This window comes from Henckelia pumila, chromosome 3 (assembly GCF_033568475.1).
Source record: "Henckelia pumila isolate YLH828 chromosome 3, ASM3356847v2, whole genome shotgun sequence".
In the NCBI taxonomy this organism is placed as follows: domain Eukaryota; kingdom Viridiplantae; phylum Streptophyta; class Magnoliopsida; order Lamiales; family Gesneriaceae; genus Henckelia; species Henckelia pumila.
In genome coordinates this window covers 167,394,858-167,412,915 of record NC_133122.1, presented here as the reverse complement: position 1 = coordinate 167,412,915, position 18,058 = coordinate 167,394,858, and the positions used below count along the sequence as shown (strand labels likewise).

The following is an 18,058-nucleotide window of genomic DNA, read 5'->3' as shown; positions in this document are numbered from 1 at the left end:
CTTGGTTTGAATACATGGAGTCCATCTCGGACTGCATGGCTTCAGGCCATTTTGATGATTCAGCATCAGATATCGCTTCTTTGAAATTTCTTGGATCACATCCATCATTAGGCTCATCATGGCCTTGCTCATGAAGAAGTATATATCTTGCAGGTGGTCTGATCACTCTATCAGACCTTCTAGGTGCATTTGATTCAACTACTAGCTGTTGGGGATTAGGTTCGACTTCTACAGTCTTGGGTGTGTCTCGAATTTCCTCGGGTTCTATCATCTCACCCTTTCTATCTAATAGAAACTCCTTCTCTAAGAAGGTGGCATTTCTTGAAACAAACACCTTTGTTTCTTTGGGATGATAGAAATAATATCCAACAGAGTTCTTTGGATATCCCACAAAGTAGCATAAAATAGATCTACTATCCAATTTGTCTCCTACTGTCTGCTTCACGTAAGCAGGACATCCACATATTCTTAGGTAAGAATATTTGGGAGGTTTTCCCATCCATATCTCATATGATGTTTTATCCACTGCTTTTGTATGGACATTATTCAACAACATTGCTGTAGTTTCAAGCGCAAATCCCCAAAACGATGCAGGTAATTCAGTGAATCCCATCATTGATCGAACCATGTCCATCAAAGTTCGATTGAGACGTTCAGAAACACCATTCAATTGTGACATTGCTGGCGAAGTCCACTGTGAGAGAATCCCATTCTCATTTAGATAGTCCAAAAATTCAGTACTCAAGTATTCTCCACCTCGATCAGATCGAAGTGTTTTAATATTTTTTCCTAATTGTTTCTCTACTTCAGATCTGAATTCTTTGAACTTTTCAAATGCTTCAGACTTGTTTTTCATCAAATACACATACCCATACCTCGAGTAGTCATCAGTAAAGGTAATGAAGTAGGATTGCCCATATTTAGTGCTAACACTTAGCGGGCCACATACATCCGTGTGGATCAAATCCAAAAGATCATGTGCACGTTCCACATTCTTTTTAAAGGGAGTTTTGGTCATTTTTCCTTTTAGACAGGATTCACACGTAGGTAGAGAGTTTATATTTTACAAGTCAAACATTCCCTCTCTCACTAGTTTGTGCATCCTTCTTGGAGAAATATGACCTAGTCTAGCGTGCCATATGTGTGCAGGGTTTTGACCATCTTGTTTTCTTTTGTTTGTTGTTGTCATTGTTTGGACATTGTTTAATGGAATATCCTTTAATTTTAAGTTTTAAAGATCGTTTTGTAATTCACTAGTTCCAATCAAGCATTCATTCTTGTAAATATTGCAAACTCCTTTAGCAAAAATACAAGAATAATCATCTCTATCAAGCATAGAAATAGAAATAATATTTTTAATTAAATCAGGAACATATAAAACGTCTCTTAAAAGTAACTTAAAATCATTGTCTAATATTAAAGTAATATCTCCTATGGCTTTGGCAGCAACCCTTGCTCCATTTCCAAGTCTTAGAAAAGTCTCTCCTTCTCTAAGTCTCTTGCTTCTTGCCATTACCTGCAAATCATTGCATAGATAAGAACCACATCCGGTATCCAATATCCAAGAAGAAGAATTGTCTGAGATATTAACTTCAATATAAAACATACCATGGCCAGAACGTTTCTGGGCTAGATATTCAGTGCAGTTACGCGTCCAATGTCCAGGCTTGTTGCAGTGGAAACAGACTTGTTCTTTCTTGTCGGGCTTTGCGGGCCCTTGAGAAGGCTTCTTGTATGGCTTTTTATTGGGCTTGTTCTTCTTTGGCGGGGCAGAACGCTTCTTTCCCTTGCTTTGGGCTCCCTTTTTCGTCCTGAACGATGAGCCCACAAGCAGAACAGGCTTTTCTTTCTTAATTGTGGCTTCATAAGTAGTAAGCATATTTACCAACTCTTCAAGGGTGACTTCTAGCTTGTTCATATTGAAATTTACCACAAATCCATCGAATGAGGAAGGGAGTGACAGCTAGAGAATGTCAGTCGAGAGCTCAGCAGGCATAACCATGTCGAGTCCCACCAATTTCTCAATGAGCCCAATCATCATAACACCATGCACATGGACCGAGTCCCCTTCTCGCAAGCGTGTAATCATGAGTTCCTTAACAGTAGCATGTCTCTCAGATCGAGTTTGTACACCATACAACTCTTTCAGATGATAGTGAATGTCAGCAGCATTCGCAGCATCCTCGTATCGCCTTTGCAGTTCATTCGACATAGAAGTAAGGATGTAGCTTTTAGCTTGAAGATCATGGTCCCACCATTTATCAAGCTTGGCTAGCTCAGTCTCACTGATGTTAGCAGCTGCCTCCTTCGGGGGCTTCTTTTCAAGCACATACGCGATCCTCTCCGAATTTAGAACAATCTTTAAATTCCTCAGCCAGTCATTATAGTTAGGTCCGGTTAACTTGTTTTGATCAAGAATGATAAAAAGTGGATTACGTGTCGACATTTTGAGCACACTGAAAATGAAAAACAGATAACAGTTACTAATTATTTTAAAATAATTTGTAGATATAAAATATGGACTTTTATTTTATAAATTTTCCTCCCACTATTTTTACATTTTCATCACCCTCTGGTGAAAAACGAGAATTCGCATTTCCTTAGTGAGCACGTAGAGTCCAATCTAGACAATCATGATCCCGAATAATATCAGCAAATCATAATTTCTAAAAGTTAGAGTCCAATTGCATCCCCATGCAACCTCCACGTGTTTTGCCCCACTCTTGATAAGGACCCAATAATATGACGTCGTTTATCTTCGAGTGTCAAGCCGACCCATCAATATTGAATTGTAGTAGACGGTCGTCACGAGTTCCCTCAATAATATGAGCCGAAGTCATGGGAGTTCCACCCAATTCACATCATCTATGTCAGTGGAAGTCACAGTTTTCCGGCGTCCAAACCTCCCCAATAATATGAGCCAGGCACTGACCGCGAGTAGCGTTCATCATGCAACCACCGTTGATGGAAGACAAGAATAAATTAAACTCTTTTAATTTTTACTTTTGTGGCTTGATATAAATTTTGAATCTCATTCAAAATGAGGGATTTTAATTTTGAAATTGTCTCATCATTTTATTTTAAAAATCGTGCGTCATGATTTTTTATGTTTGCCGGATTCATGCAACTATATTATCTAATAATATACATACATGCATATTACTACATATCACATATATCATAATATGATAATTAAATAAACAAGGATGATCGATTTCCAATACTATTTGATCCATGCGAGCCAAACATGGATCAAAGTCCAAATCCTAGGTAAATGGAGGGATGCAATGCAACTTATTACATAAACTTCCAATATTTTACATGTCTTCATCTTTTTCATTGGGCCCACCATTTTCCAATCTTGATCTCCCACTAATTCTAATAATTACATTTGAATAGCCATGACACATAAGAGATACATCTTATGGGGTGAGAATGGGCCATAAACCAAGCCCACTTTTATTAAAAATAAAAAAAATGAGAAAAACAGTAAAATATCTTAACATACACCTAGAATATTAGTCACGGCGCTCGATCATCCTTCATGCATATAATATCAAATATTATAAAAACAAACAAATCATGTATCTTGTAATTTTATTACTAACCGTCATAATTATTAAATGAATTAATAAATTAAATAAACTTCTTTATTTAATTTCCAATTAATTCAATAATAATTAATTTCTTGTAAAACTCCTTTTACTATAAAAAATTAAAACCACATTTTAATTATTTATTTCATAAGAAAATATTTATAATTTTACTAAAAATTAATTGTAAGGATAAATTAGTCAAATTTTCATAAAATTTCAATTTAACCCAAATTAATTCAAAAATTATAAAATCGCATCGTGTACTTTGTCGGGACTACCCAAACACTTTTTGGGCAGCCCAATCTCACTCCAAGGGCTGCCCGAACGATTCGGGCAGCCTGCCCGTTGGGGCGGCCCGAACTGTTCGGGCAGCCCGTACTGTTCACACGTGAACAGTAACAACTAGTGTTACTGTTCACGTGAACAGTAACATAATTTAAATTTTTTTTATTTTTTTTAAAAAAAAATTTGGAAAAAATAAATTTTAAGGTGTTGGAAAAAAAAATTATAAAATCGCATCGTGTACTTTGTCGGGACTGCCCAAACACTTTTTGGGCAGCCCAATCTCACTCCAAGGGCTGCCCGAACGATTCGGGCAGCCTGCCCGTTGGGGCTGCCAGAACTGTTCGGGCAGCGCGTTACTGTTCACACGTGAACAGTAACAACGTGTGTTATTGTTCACGTGAACAGTAACATAATTTAAATTTTTTTATTTTTTTTTAAAAAAAATTTTGGAAAAAATAAATTTTAAGGTGTTGCGATTTTTCAGAATTTTCTTATGCGGTTAGAAATAAAAAAAAAAACTCAACATGAAATTAACCATACGATATAGAGAACCTGACTCTGATACCACTGTTGGAGTACCATTTTTCTCGTACCCAAGACGCAGCGGAAAATTAAAATTTTTCGTCTTGACATTCAAAACATGCTTGGACACTCGTATGGTTTAATTGACATTCATAGGATGTTTACGAAATTATACCTTTAGTGAATATCTCACTTGACACCAACTATTCCGGGATTAGCGGATATAGCTCTTGTTGTAATTCCCTACGAACGATCAACTAGAGTATCTCCTTCTTCAATCTCCGAATCAAGTCCACGATCAGTTTGCCTATTCCTCTTCTAACTCGCACTAGAGAGAAAAGAAGAAATTTGTGTTGAGATTGAATGAACAAGGAGTGACGACTCAAATCCCTATTGATTAGGGTGGCCGAAATTCTTAGAGCACAAGGGAGAGAGCAATTTCGAAAAATTACTTGCTAGAATGAATTGAGTCTCGAAAATCTATCCATATTAATATATATATATAAGTATATCTTAATTAGATATGTAAATTAAATTAAGCAACTTTAATTATTACATATATACATAATTAAGATTTAGAAAATATCATTCCAATCATGGGATGATATTCTCGATACATATATATATATATATATATATATATATATATATATATATATATATATATATATTATATTATATTATAGTTTCCTTTGTGTGCAATTTATATATTATGGTATCAATATTATTTTCTTAAACAAATTAATATCATGTATTAATACAACTAGTGGGTTTTATTATAGTCCAACTAAAATACTATTAATTTATTAAAGTCCATTACTTTAATAATTTATCATGATGTGCTTGTACTCCTACTAGCCCATGAATCATGTATCTATTGTATTAATATTATCATAATCCCGATCGATGATCCAATATCATCGATGTGACGATTTTAAATCAATCGTTATTATGATGCACACTTGAATTTTCGAAACCAATAAAGTATAAATAAGACAGCTGCTAATTTTGAAACACTACCACTCAAATTAAGCAGGTGCACTCCCTTAACTGTTTTTAGCAGTTGTGCTCTTAAAAATTCTATAAGACATTATAAACTCATTTATAAGCTTATCATTTGATCCAATCAAATTTGTTTATTATAAATTCAACTCTTTGAATTTATTATCTCAACGGGAATAGGGAAACTAGTGCTTGTGTGACCCTCAATAGTTTAGGGATACAGCAAGCCGTGGGTTCACAACTCTTTGTGATTCAGGACATTGTCCTTTATACGAGCTTACCCTTATTAGCCTCATTCTATGAATCAACTCCTTGATCATAAGAATGTCAGAATTCATTTTTGATTGGACCCATCGAATCATGGTAAGAGCGTCTAGTAGCATCGCCCCATGATTCCTTAGGTATCACTGATAGTTCCTGCAAGAACCAGTCGATTATGGTTATCGTACAGTACGGCCCCTTCATCTCATATATCCCGATCGAATCTGCAACCATTAGTTCATCGAGGGTTGCATGTGAAGTTCGATAACGATGTGATACATCTAAGAGAATACATAGTGGCATCGCATGTGCAACTAGGAAACCACTTTACCCTAATGTACATTTCATACTCTGGCCAGAGATTCCATGCACTACTATCTTATAAGATCACATAGGATATCCACACCCGTAGGTGAGCGGTGAATTCCCGACTACAATGCACTGGCTCCTACATGTGTCGTAACTGTACCCAATCCCGCCACCTGATGACCCTCTTGGAGTCGGTAAACGAGTCAAAGCACAATCCTAGCATGTAGAGCCTCAGTGTTGTCTCGGGTCGTAAGGACTAATGGTGTACACCCATAACCACGGATTTATCCACTCGATGAATAATAACCACTTGGGAAATCCGAGAGAGGGTAGTTCAGTGAACTCCTCGTATGAGCACCAATCTGTATGATTGAACATCTCTATGTCCATACCAATGAAACGTGGTACACATCATCACAGATTCTAGTCTCGAGCTCGAGCGATCCTTATCCTTATTTTGGACGGCTCAATCGACTAGGAACTTAATTTAGAATATACAGTAATTGAAATATGTGTTTCATGATTGTCATCACATGTAAAACCTCATATTTATTTACTATAGTATATTCAAGGTCTTTATCTATGCAGCTTGCATGGGTATGCAGATAAAGTAAATGCCAAAATTGAATAAAAGAGTAATTATATTAAAATAAAGATTGTTTATTACACTTGAGTAAATAAAATCCCTAGCCAACAGTTGGCTTGCAGGGCATCTACTCTAACACATATATATCATCAAAATTGTCAACCCTCGAGTCTCCTAAGGGACGGAGCCACCCCAAAGGTTGGGGTGGGCTCCAGCTCTAGTCAATTTCTTTTAGTTAGATATTAAAAAATTTGTTTTTTTTATTTTTTATGAGGTTTGAAGTGTTTTTTTTATTTTTTATTGGGTTTTAGCCCTAGTAAAATTTTTTTTGGATCTTTAGCCCATTAATGAATTTTTTTAGCCCATTAAATTTAATTAGCAATTGAATTTTTTTATCACATTAAATTTAATTATCCTATTAAAAAATACATTTATGTTTAATCAATTTCTATATTTTTCTCTCACCTCAAAATCGGTTAATTACTATGATAGTCAAATTTTTATATCTCCTTAATAACCAAGTTTATTATTGAAAATTTGTTTAATTTTTATGTTTATTTGTTTGGATAAGTCAATTTTATTCATGGTGATTTTGTTGAATTCTTAGACAATTAGTGAAATTATGTTTGTGTTTTGCTTTTATTTGTGTTGTCATCGATTTATAGCTTGTATATTGGTTATATCTCATTACTTGAATTGTTCGAGAAAATGGTTCCCATAATTTTTTTTTTCATCTTGCATTTTTTTCTTGTTCGTTGTGCTTTTTGGGACTTTATTATTACATATTGAATGTATAAAACCAGTTAATTTTCTAAAAATTTAATTGTATATTTATTTCATAATAAGTTGATTTTTCTAATGAAAGAACAATGACGACGAACAACCTGTCAAAAAACAGTTAGCCCAAGGTCAAAAAGATTTCTGGCTACGTCCCTGAGTCTCCTTATAATGGTTAATTACGAGCATCTACAAATAGTGGCATACAAAATCCTTATATCAATGAAATTATTCATAAAAAGGCACAATATATACAAATGATCTCATAAATTTATAGAAGATATGTGTTTTCTCTGTTCGTAGGATCATGATAGTTTTATAATCAAATTAATATCAGTGACAAGAGGTTAGAATTTGTTTTTAATTATATATTTTTTCATACCGATTTTTACATATTATGTGTGCATATGTAGATCCATTACTTCATTATTATAGTGATCCGACCCGGAATAACTAATTAATCAAAGTTTAAGCATGCAAAATAACTTAAACGTGATAATCAGTGTAATGCCTCAAACCAATGTTTCAAATTGCATGCATAAAATTAAATAAATAATATGATTATTATTTTTAAGTTTAATTGATTTAAATTCTTTATTTAATTTACGTGTTAATAAAATGTTATTTATTTATTTAAATGATTTTATTGTACAACTTATTATTTAATGATTTTAAATATTTAAGCTTGCTTATTTAAATAATTTGAATTCTCCAACTTATTTATTTAAGTGCTTTTAATTGTCCAACTTCATTAAAGATTTTTAATTTCGCTTGTGTATTTCTTTAAATAAATTTATTTAATTGCTTTTTTTAGTATTTAAATGTTTTAATTATATTTGTGACATCAAAATATTTAAGTATTGATTATTTTTAAAGAATTTTTGAGTTACATTATTTCAGGGCCGACGAGAGAAACCGAGGATATTGAGGTATATTTTATTTAGAGATTTTTAAATCTTTAAAAGTTGAGAAAAGTAGATAAAGCTTCATTTTAAGAATTTTTGAGTAATCATAATTATTTTAAAAAGAATTGTAGAATTTATTTACTGACCTTCAAAATTAGTATTTTAAAACCCGGATAGATGTTATTTAATTCATTTCAACTAAATATTTTTAAATATAAGAATTTTTAATTAAGTGTTGTGGGTGTTGTGTAGTAGTTGTTATTTTCAAAGTAGAACTTTTATTATTTTAAAAAGTAGCAACTTCTATACACACACCTATGCACACAAGTTTATACACACACTTATTACTATAACCCTAATTAAAAGAACAAACCTTTCACTCTCCTCCCAAGCCCCAAACCCGCCGCCCCCTTGCTCCTCCTCCATGACCCCCTCCTCTCTAGTTGGCTGGAATGGTGTGGCTCCTCAAGAAAAAGTTCTCTCCTCCCTCTCCTCTACAATTTAAGCTAAGTTATGGGAATTATTTCGAAGGTTTGAGGCAAGTATAAACTTCTTTTTCTCACCATGCAAGTGATATATTGTTGTATTATTGTTATTGTAGCTAGGGTTCGATTTTCTTGAGGTTTGAGCAAAAATTTTGAAATGTTGCTTACATTTTCAGTTAGGATTCATGTTATTTTCGAAATATTATGTTGGGTTGTGGTGCTTTTGAGTTACATTAAAGGTGTTTAAATGATTTATGCATATATGAAAGCATTTCGAAATCTTGGTGCAAAATTGATGAGGATTTATGATTATTTTTTAATTTATTGCTCATGATGGTTCAGGGATGCCCTAGCTATGGGTTCTGAACCTTGTTATTGGTTTTGTTTTGGAGCTGGGAAGGTTTTATATAGAAGGAATAGGGGCTGGTATATGGGGGAGCCCTAACCGACTGGTTTAGTTGTTGTTTGTTAGTGTATGTGAGTTGGTTCGGGTGTTGAGTGGTTGGTTGAACCTGGGCTGGTTTGGAGGCTAGGGTTGGCTCAAGTGGTGGTCCATGGTGTTTGTATGGGTTGGTTCAAGGCTGGTTGAGGTTAAGGGGAGCAAAGGATTGAAGTTGAATGTATAGGTTGGGTGTGCTAGATGATGCTTCTTTGTTGATGGTTGTATGTGTTTGGTTCAGACGGTGGTTTCGGGCTGTTTGGTTATGGTGTGGTTTGGTCTTAGGTCAATTTTAGGATGTGGGGAGCATTTCGGTTCAAGTGGACAGCAATTGGATAAGTTTTGGTTAAGTTATGGGTGGTTTAAGTGGAGTGGTTAGTGAAGAATTATGTGGAGGATAGGGGCTGTGTGGAAATCCTGTTCGTGCAGGCTGCTCGGTTTTGCTCGAGGAGTTAAGGACTGATTCTTGGGTTAGTTCAAGGTGTGTAGAAAGTTCCGGTTTGAGTAGGAAGCATTTTGGTTAAGGGAAGGTTGAGTTATAGATTATACGGGACCGGCGCCCGTATTGAGTTTTATTGAGAGAAAAGTTAAGTGTGTGGGTTGGATCCTTAGCCTAGGGGCAACACCTTTAACCATCATGTATTGCATTTAAATCTCTTATTTTAAAGTGTGTCAAGTAATATTTTGTAGTCATTTTGTAGATGATGATGCATGACATATATAAGTGTAACTCGAGTGTTTCCAACCATGCTTGATAAGTTAAAGGCAAGAAAGTTATGCTGAGTTATGAAGTGAAAAGAAAAGGTTTTGAATGAGGAAAATTGATTGTGACTATTGACGTGCAATGATGAGCTGGGAGATGTCTCGGTTTACTTGCCAAACAAGCGGTATTTTGGAGTTGGGAGACATCTTGATTTCCTTGCCAAACTAGGGGTATTGTAGAGTTGGGAGAAATCTAGATTTCCTTGCCAATGAGGGGTATTGTAGAGTTGAGAGAAATCTTAATTTCCTTGCCATCAAGGGGCAATGTGGAGTCGGGAGAAATCTTGGTTTTCTTGCTAGCATAGTACTATAGCTATAGATTGATCAATCGAACGAGGAGTCACAATTGAAGATCTAAATTCAAAGAAAAATTTAAGTTAAATATCAATTAAAGTTTCTAGCATGATTTTTCAGTTAAAGTTTCTAGTTTAAGTTCAAGTTGAGTGAGTTTTAATGTATGCGACCTCTTTTAGTTCAAGTCTTATTTTTAGTTAAAAGCATTTTTCGAGTAAAGTTTCAAAGTATTTGATTACAATTATTTTAAAGGTATGTGCATGTAATATCTAATATATTTGCTATTAAAGGATTATACTTGTTGAGTTTTTAGGCTCACTACACTTGTTTGGTGCAGGTTTTTTCGTTGAGATCGAGAGGCGGGACACTTGAGGGAATTGCAATGCGGCAGAGCACGATACCCTTGACCTATGCTAGCTTTCCGCATAATGTTATTTTTATGTAAATTGTATGTCATATATTTTATTTAAGGTTTATGAGTATATTTAGAAAATTGTAGAAATTGTTCAGTTTCTTGATTATTTTTATATTATGATTAAATTTGAAAGTTTTAATTTGAGGATGCTTTATCCATTATTTCCGCACTTCAGATTTTTTGGTTTTCAACTGGCAAGCGTACCAGGTCAAGTTATAGATAGTGATTAAAATCAGATGTCGAACCCACAGGGACTGTATAAATATGACTACCAGAATATAATTATTCCTAATTAATCTAGACGAATCAAACAAAGTGATTTTAGATTTAACTAAAAAACTAAATTGCAATTAAATTTTAACTCAATAAAAATGCAACAGAAAATTTTAGACTAAAATTCAAATTGGAAATAATTTGATCAAGGACACACGTAGGTACCAGACAATTCATGTAACAAGCTGTCGATCTAAGACATCATCCTTAATCTTAATTCACGGGAATTTTCCTAATTTGTTCAAAGGACTATTTCTAGAACAATCAAACCTATTCAAATATTGACGGATTAATCTTTCGTAATTCTAATAAAATTTGAATGCATGATGAACTTTGAAAATTCAGTAAACACTTAAACCGCACATTGAAACCAAATTCTATTTCTAGTTGGTTTTACAACATGTTGAATATCGAAGTGATCAAAATCGAAACCTCCTCTGTCGAATTGGAATCAATTAACATGCAATCAAATAACTGGCCAGGAAATTCACAAGACAAATATAAATTCGATAATCAATAAAATAAAATAAAGTCTGAAAATTCTTGAATAAACCATCAAGTTTTCTACATAAATTATATGGCCCAATCACGTGGCCTTGATCGAAGAAAAACTACTACTCACTAATAAACATAATGAATCAAAACTAAGTCTGATGATGTCGGAATTTTACCTCGGGTTCGGTGCGGTAGAATGGATCCTCCAAATCTTCAATGAAGCAGGTCGGGTCGAGTACCACCAAGTTCTGCACAGGCAACAACTAGGTCAGGGGGGCGCCGAATGTATTTTTGGCGTGACCCCTCCGATGCCTAAGTCAGTGTCTTGAAGGCAGGGGGTATGATTAATACGAAAACGAGAGAGTATGGGTGCATGGCTGTAAAAGTGAGAGTGAATGTGTGATGAATAATGAATAGTGAGTAATGAATGAACACAACCATAACAGTACCTGTATTTATAGGAAAAATAGAGTAAGTTACCTAGTCGAATTATAACATGTCATGGAGTAGGACTCTTCATTCATTGCTCCACCCTTGAATTTATCCCTATCTCATTCATATCTGTGCAATAGTCAAGCTTATCTTCAATGTATTCGAGTCCCACTTGAACTAGAAAATATACCAAGCCCATTGGGCCCCAGCTCTGGTTGTCCCATTAACAGCAGCCCAGGTCTTGACACGCCCTAACAGGTAGGAAACTGGGCTGGACCTTATATATAATAATAATCCCATAATTGTGTCAACCCTCTTAAACTCATAATGAACGGGTTCGGGTTAAAATAATTTCCCGGGGTATCAATAGTACCTCCCTAACTGGTCTAAAAGAAGAATGAATTCAGACCAAGAATGCAGTCCGGACCCCGAACTACCCATGCTTCATTCGAACAGCTCAAAATTGAATTCATGCGATGTGTCTTTTAGACGGTCCAGATCAGGATCCGCGTGATGTGTTTTTAATGGACGACCTAGATGTCCTCGGACTGTTCACCTCCCAAAGCTTAGATGGCCTAACTTGTCCCGTCCTGAGCCGTAGATCGAGGTAACAATCCACGGTCTAGATCAATTCACCAATTTCGTTTTTTACCTTTCACTCTTGTACTGTTATGCTTTAGAAATTTCGAGAGCTCACCCGACCCGGACTGCCTATTCCCGTCCTTCTTGTGTCGTTCCCGAGCCATACCACTGCAGCCTATCCATTTGTAAGTCTTACCTTTCTTTCCTTAGGTTAGTTAATATGTCATCTCTGAATGAGACTTCCGTTAGAGAGATAGTAGAATTTGTTCATGCACCTAACTCTCCTTCTGACAACCCCGAGCATTCCGACTCCGAAAATCCAAGTTCAGATCTGGATTTATCGGAAACTCGAGAGGAAAAATTGAAGCGACTACACAGACTTAGGTCGGACGAAGCCCGATTATCTGCTAAAGGCAAAAAATGGTTTGAGGTATTGGCCTCCCATTTAAGCCCGAACCTGGGTCCCCTCATTAGGGAGAGATCGAGCATGCCTGAGGGTTATGACCTCCTAATCCCAGGTCGGAAGGACCGAGCTCACAAACCTCCCCTTGACTTTCTAAGTTTTAGTCTAGATCAGGTAAAAATGGTCTTGAGATTTCCTCTCCAGAGCTGTGTGTCACAAATCTGTCAATATTTCTGCGTCTGTCCAAGTCAGTTGTCCCCGAATTCCTTTAGTTCGATCTTATCCCTAGCTGTCCTGTTCTGTTTTTTTAGAATTCCCTTAGACTTAGGAAATTTCACCTATTACCTACAAATTAAGAAAACCGTCCTGGGTCATTTTTATATTTCCATGCGACCCGAGTACCCCTTTTTGAAGGGTAAGCCTACCTCCCACAAGGGTTGGACAAACAGGTATTTTTATGTTAAACCCAACCAGCCCTGGGAATGTCGGTCTAATTGGGCTATGAATTTCACAACCCCTGAACCCATAGCTCTACCCACTTATGATTTCACAAACTTTATCAACACAATGTCCGTGCAAACCTTTAACATTGAAAGCCTGATTGAGGATGATCTGCTATGTCATTACGGCTTCAGTGGGAAGGGATTAGAGATCGAAGGGGATGTAGGTAGTACCCCTGTACCCGTGCTACCCTTATCTAGATTAACTTAAACCCGTGCATTTTATTTATCGCTTTTTGTTTGATTTAGACGACAGGATCAGATCTGCAGCCATGCCTGGTAATTTCCGAGCTGCTCTAAAGAATCTGAAAAGGAAGAAAACAGAAGGTGAGGCCGGTGCTCATCCTGAGCCCCCTCCTACTGATACATCCAAAAAGAAAAACTCCAAAGCCAAGGACCAGCACAGCACTGGTCTTCTCGAGTTTCAGCAGCCGCCCACTGTTTCCTCATCCCGAGCTCGTGGCAAGGAACCCATAGTGGAGTTCGAATCCATACCTGATATTGAGTTCAAGGAATGCCTGATCAGCCCGGGGTCCCAGATATGTCTTTTTTCTCAAAGCCCGACCCGCAAGGCTGCCTGGGCATAATGCAGAACTTGATTTCCCGATCTGACTTAAAAATCCTACAAGCGGTGCCAATCTTGGAGGCTGAACAGAACTTTGCTCTGGCATCCCTGCAGGTATGTTGCAATTTTTCAATCTTACCTTGTATACCGAGCTAGCATTTACCGAGCTGTCATTTACCCTTTATATTTTCACAGGCTCTAGCTTGGGGAGGGGAGATCACCAATCGAGCTTTTAAAGCCCGGGAAGAACATACCATGAACCAAGAAGCCTTCGTAGCTCGGATTTCTGAACTCACACGGAAATCTCGTGAGATGAAGAAGGAGCACAACGAGGAGGTGACCGAGATGAGGGTGGAGATTGAGTCCGGGCGAGATGCTCTTGAGGTTTCCCACAAAAAGACTGCCGAGCTGGAGGTGGATAAGATTGAACTAGAGAACCGAGTACGGGCCCTGACCAAGCAGCTTGAGGCTGCGAAGGAGGTCAGGAAAAAGGAGTTCCTGAACTCCGCGGATTTTTCAAACGCGGTAGCTGAGAAGGCGGCTACCTTTTTTGATGAGGGCGTTAAGGGGTGCCTAGCCCAGTTCAGGGATAATGGGTATTCAGAGATCGAGCACCCTGCTCTTTTTCTGGACTGTACCAAAGCTCTTGACGACATGCCCGACAAAGACTCAGAAGATACCGAGCTGGAGAAAACAAAAAATCCCGACCCGAGCTCAGGGACACCAGATGCCTCCGCCCCTTGATTACTTCTTTTTTTTTTGAACAATATGATCCATTTTATAGAACCTGCGCGGTCATTTATTTTTGTTGTTGCCCAGGTCGGGCTGATACATGGTTTATGTTCCTTTGTGAATGAATATTTTTGGCTTATTCGGGCTTCTATATTGACATTCTATCATGCTTCGTATTTATTGTGAATGACAGTCGAGCCAAAATCTATTAAGTCATTAAACCCCGACCTACATCTACCCGGAGTGGATGAATGAAAATCCAATTAATTGTAAATCATTAAATCCCGACCTACATGTACCCGGATTGGATGAACAACAAATTCATTAAAACCCGACCTACATGTTCCCAGACTGGATGAATAAAAATCAAATTGATTGTGAATCATTAAAGCCTGACCTACATATACCAGGATTGGCCGGATGCAAGCCATGACTTTAACTCATTGAAACTCGATCTGCATGTACCTGGAATGGCCGAATAAAAATCAAGCCCCAAGTTATTAACTGTTTAAACCATACCAATCTTTGAAATAGAGCCCCAATCAAATTTTTTAAGTACCAAGGGTTGATTTTTTGACACCAGTCCTGCCTAAACTAATAAAAATTTGATATGACAAACCTGCTTAAATTTTTCGAGCCAGACCTACCTGATCTTTGAGTTCCACTGATGTGGGTCCCTGAGGTGGACATTGTGCGCCAGACCTGCCTGGGCTTTGAGTTCCACTGATATGGTCCTTGAGTGCCAGACCTGTCTGGGCTTTGAGTTCCACTGATGTGGACCACTGAGATGGACTTTGTGCGCCAGACCTGCCTGGGCTTTGAGTTCCACTGATGTGGTCCTTGAGTGACAGACCTGTCTGGGCTTTGAGTTCCACTGATGTGGGCCACTAAGGTGGAATTTGTGTGCCAGACCTGCCTGGGCTTTGAGTTCCACTGAAGTGGTCCTTGAATGCCAGACCTGCCTGGGCTTTGAGTTTTACTGATGTGGTCCTTGAGTGCCAGACCTGCCTGGGCTTTGAGTTCCACTAATGTGGTCCTTGAGTGTCAAACCTGTCTGGGCTTTGAGTTCCACTAATGTGGTCCTTGAGTGCCAGACCTGTCTGGGCTTTGAGTTCCACTGATGTGGTCCTTGAGTGCCAGACCTGCCTGGGCTTTGATTTCCACTGATGTGGGCCACTGAGGTGGACTTTGAGTAAAGGATGTTACCAAAAATCATAGGGTGTTCCATAAAACAAAAATGACTTTTGCAACATTCAAAAACAAAATTGACGCTAAAACAGGACTGACCCTGATGTAAACAAAACAGGAATGACTGTAACGCAAAAAGACTTGGCTGGTTAAGAACCAGCTTAGTAAGATATAAATAATATGACGAGACCCGAGCTGGGCTACTAGGGATAGTATTTTTTCAAGTGCTGAGCATTCCATGGCCTTTTACCCTTTTTTCCTTGGGCATCTTCTAAGTAATATGCAGCTATTCCAGCTTTTCCTATCACTTTGAATGGGCCTTCATACTTGGCCTCTAGCTTTCCTCTTTCCCCTGGATGTTGTATCTTTCGCATAACCAGGTCTCCCTCCTGGAAAACCTTAGGATATACTCTTTTGTTGTAGGCCTGGGTCATTCGCTTGCTATAGGCTGCGAGCCTAATTGCAGCTCGGGACCTGTGCTATTCAAGTAAGTCCAAATCCATTGCTCGCAGTTCTTGATTGTTTGCCCCATATGCCATTATCCTAGCACTCTCTTGTCCAATTTCTGCTGGGAGAACAGTTTCAGTCCCATACACCATACTGAAAGGAGTTTCACCCGTACCGGATTGAGTTGTAGTTCGGTAAGACCACAATACGGAAGGGAGTTCGTCCGCCCACTTGCCCTTGGCTGCATCCAGTCGTGTCTTAAGAGACTGGACTATCGTTCTGTTGGTAACTTCGACCTGTACATTCCCTTGCGGGTATGCTACAGAGGTGAAAACTTGTTTGATCTTCATTTCTTGACACCATGCTCGGACTTTGGATCCACAGAACTGTCTTCCATTGTCTGATGCTAACCTGCGAGGGATCCCGAAGCGGCACACTATATTTTTCCATAGAAAATTGAGCACTTCATTCTCTGTAATTTTTTCCAGGGGATCAGCTTCCACCCATTTGGAAAAGTAATCGACTGCGACCAACAAAAACTTCCTTTGCCCCGTGCTAATAGGGAATGGCCCAACAATATCCATCCCCACTGATCAAAAGGACAAGCAGCCACTACTACCTTCATATATTCTGCGGGTATCCACTGTAAGTTAGCATGTCTCTGACAATTATAACATGAATGAACCAGATCTAAAGAGTCTTTCCGCATAGTAGGCCAAAAGAAACCAGCAAGAAGGGCTTTCCGAGCCAGGGCAAGACTACCTAGATGACTTTCGCAAGACCCTTCATGAATTTCCCGTAATACATAATTTGCTTCGTCGGGACCTAGACACTTTAACAAAGGTTGAGTGAAGGATCTTTTGAACAGAATTTGATCTATCATGACGAAACAAAGTGCCCTTCGTTTTATCTCCTTAGATTTTTTATTATCAATTGGTAATTCTTTCGCGGTTAGATATTTGTGCAGATCATATCTCCAATCCCCTTTTGGTACTTGAGTTAGCATATCATCAAGAGTTTCCAGCTGAGATACGAGAGCCCGACCTGCAACAATGGGGTCAGGTCGGTCACTCAAGGCACTGGCTAAGCAAGCCAAATGGTCGGCCTTGATGTTCTCAGCTCGAGGGATGAGCTCCAAGTTCAGTTCGGTGAATCCTTCCTTGGCTTTGTCTAATTCCTTGGCATATTTCCTCATCTTATCATCTTTGATCTCAAACTTCCCGTTGCTCTGCTGAATAGCTAATTGGGAATCGGAATATAGAGTAGCCCGAGAAATACCCAGATTCCGTGCTGCCATGAGTCCAAGTAATAATGCATCATATTCTGCTTAGTTGTTAGAAGCTCTGAAGTCCAATCTAATTGAGATATTTGTTTCTTCACCCCAAGGTGAGATAATCACGACTCCAGCTCCGCTCCCTGATTGACATGATGACCCTTCTACAAAAATCTTCCAAAGTTCCTCTTGTTCTAACTGAACTGTCTCTGCTAATAAGTCTGGTAGGGCTTGAGATTTTATGGCTATCCGAGGCTCAAATTTGATGTCGTACTCACTCAACTCTGTAATCCACCTGATAAGTCTTCCCGATGCATCTGGATTAGTTGCAATTTTTCCCAGAACGCTATTGGTGAGCACGGTGATGGGATGTGACAGGAAGTAAGGACGTAATTTTCTTGCAGTGATGACCAAAGCTAAGGCAAGCTTTTCTTGAGTTAGGTAATTGAGCTCTGGTCCATTCAAAGCATGACTCACAAAGTAAACAGGCTGGTGATTTGTTCCATCTTTCCTAACCGGGCTAACGCTGT

At 37.9% G+C, this 18,058-nt stretch overlaps 3 protein-coding genes across 3 annotated transcripts; all 3 read right to left on the bottom strand.

Annotated features, from left to right (window-relative positions):
• Positions 1-1,490: 1,490 nt before the first annotated feature.
• On the bottom strand, positions 1,491-1,918 carry LOC140889910 (uncharacterized). Its single transcript, XM_073297654.1, has 2 exons — positions 1,609-1,918; positions 1,491-1,516 (listed from the first exon to the last, which is right to left on the bottom strand). Exons 1-2 carry the CDS (start codon positions 1,916-1,918, stop codon positions 1,491-1,493), a joined length of 336 nt encoding a protein of 111 aa, XP_073153755.1.
• Positions 1,919-1,963: 45 nt separating this feature from the next.
• On the bottom strand, positions 1,964-2,446 carry LOC140889909 (uncharacterized). The gene has a single exon (XM_073297653.1). The coding sequence runs from the start codon at positions 2,444-2,446 to the stop codon at positions 1,964-1,966; it is 483 nt and encodes a 160-aa protein (XP_073153754.1).
• A 13,841-nt stretch (positions 2,447-16,287) lies between these two features.
• On the bottom strand, positions 16,288-17,552 carry LOC140889908 (uncharacterized). Its single transcript, XM_073297652.1, has 2 exons — positions 16,982-17,552; positions 16,288-16,844 (listed from the first exon to the last, which is right to left on the bottom strand). The coding sequence occupies exons 1-2, from the start codon at positions 17,550-17,552 to the stop codon at positions 16,288-16,290; spliced, it is 1,128 nt and encodes a 375-aa protein (XP_073153753.1).
• Positions 17,553-18,058: the final 506 nt, after the last annotated feature.

Bases quoted from the DNA above. Each gene is read 5' to 3' on its own strand.
- LOC140889910 (XM_073297654.1), bottom strand. From the start codon at position 1,918: ATGAACAAGCTAGAAGTCACCCTTGAAGAGTTGGTAAATATGCTTACT. The intron at 1,517-1,608 runs GTATGTTTTATA...AATGATTTGCAG, and splicing joins CCAGAAACGTTCTGGCCATG to GTAATGGCAAGAAGCAAGAG.
- LOC140889909 (XM_073297653.1), bottom strand. From the start codon at position 2,446: ATGTCGACACGTAATCCACTTTTTATCATTCTTGATCAAAACAAGTTA.
- LOC140889908 (XM_073297652.1), bottom strand. From the start codon at position 17,552: ATGGCAGCACGGAATCTGGGTATTTCTCGGGCTACTCTATATTCCGAT. The intron at 16,845-16,981 runs GTTTCTTTTGGC...CCTTTTGATCAG, and splicing joins TCGGAAAGCCCTTCTTGCTG to TGGGGATGGATATTGTTGGG.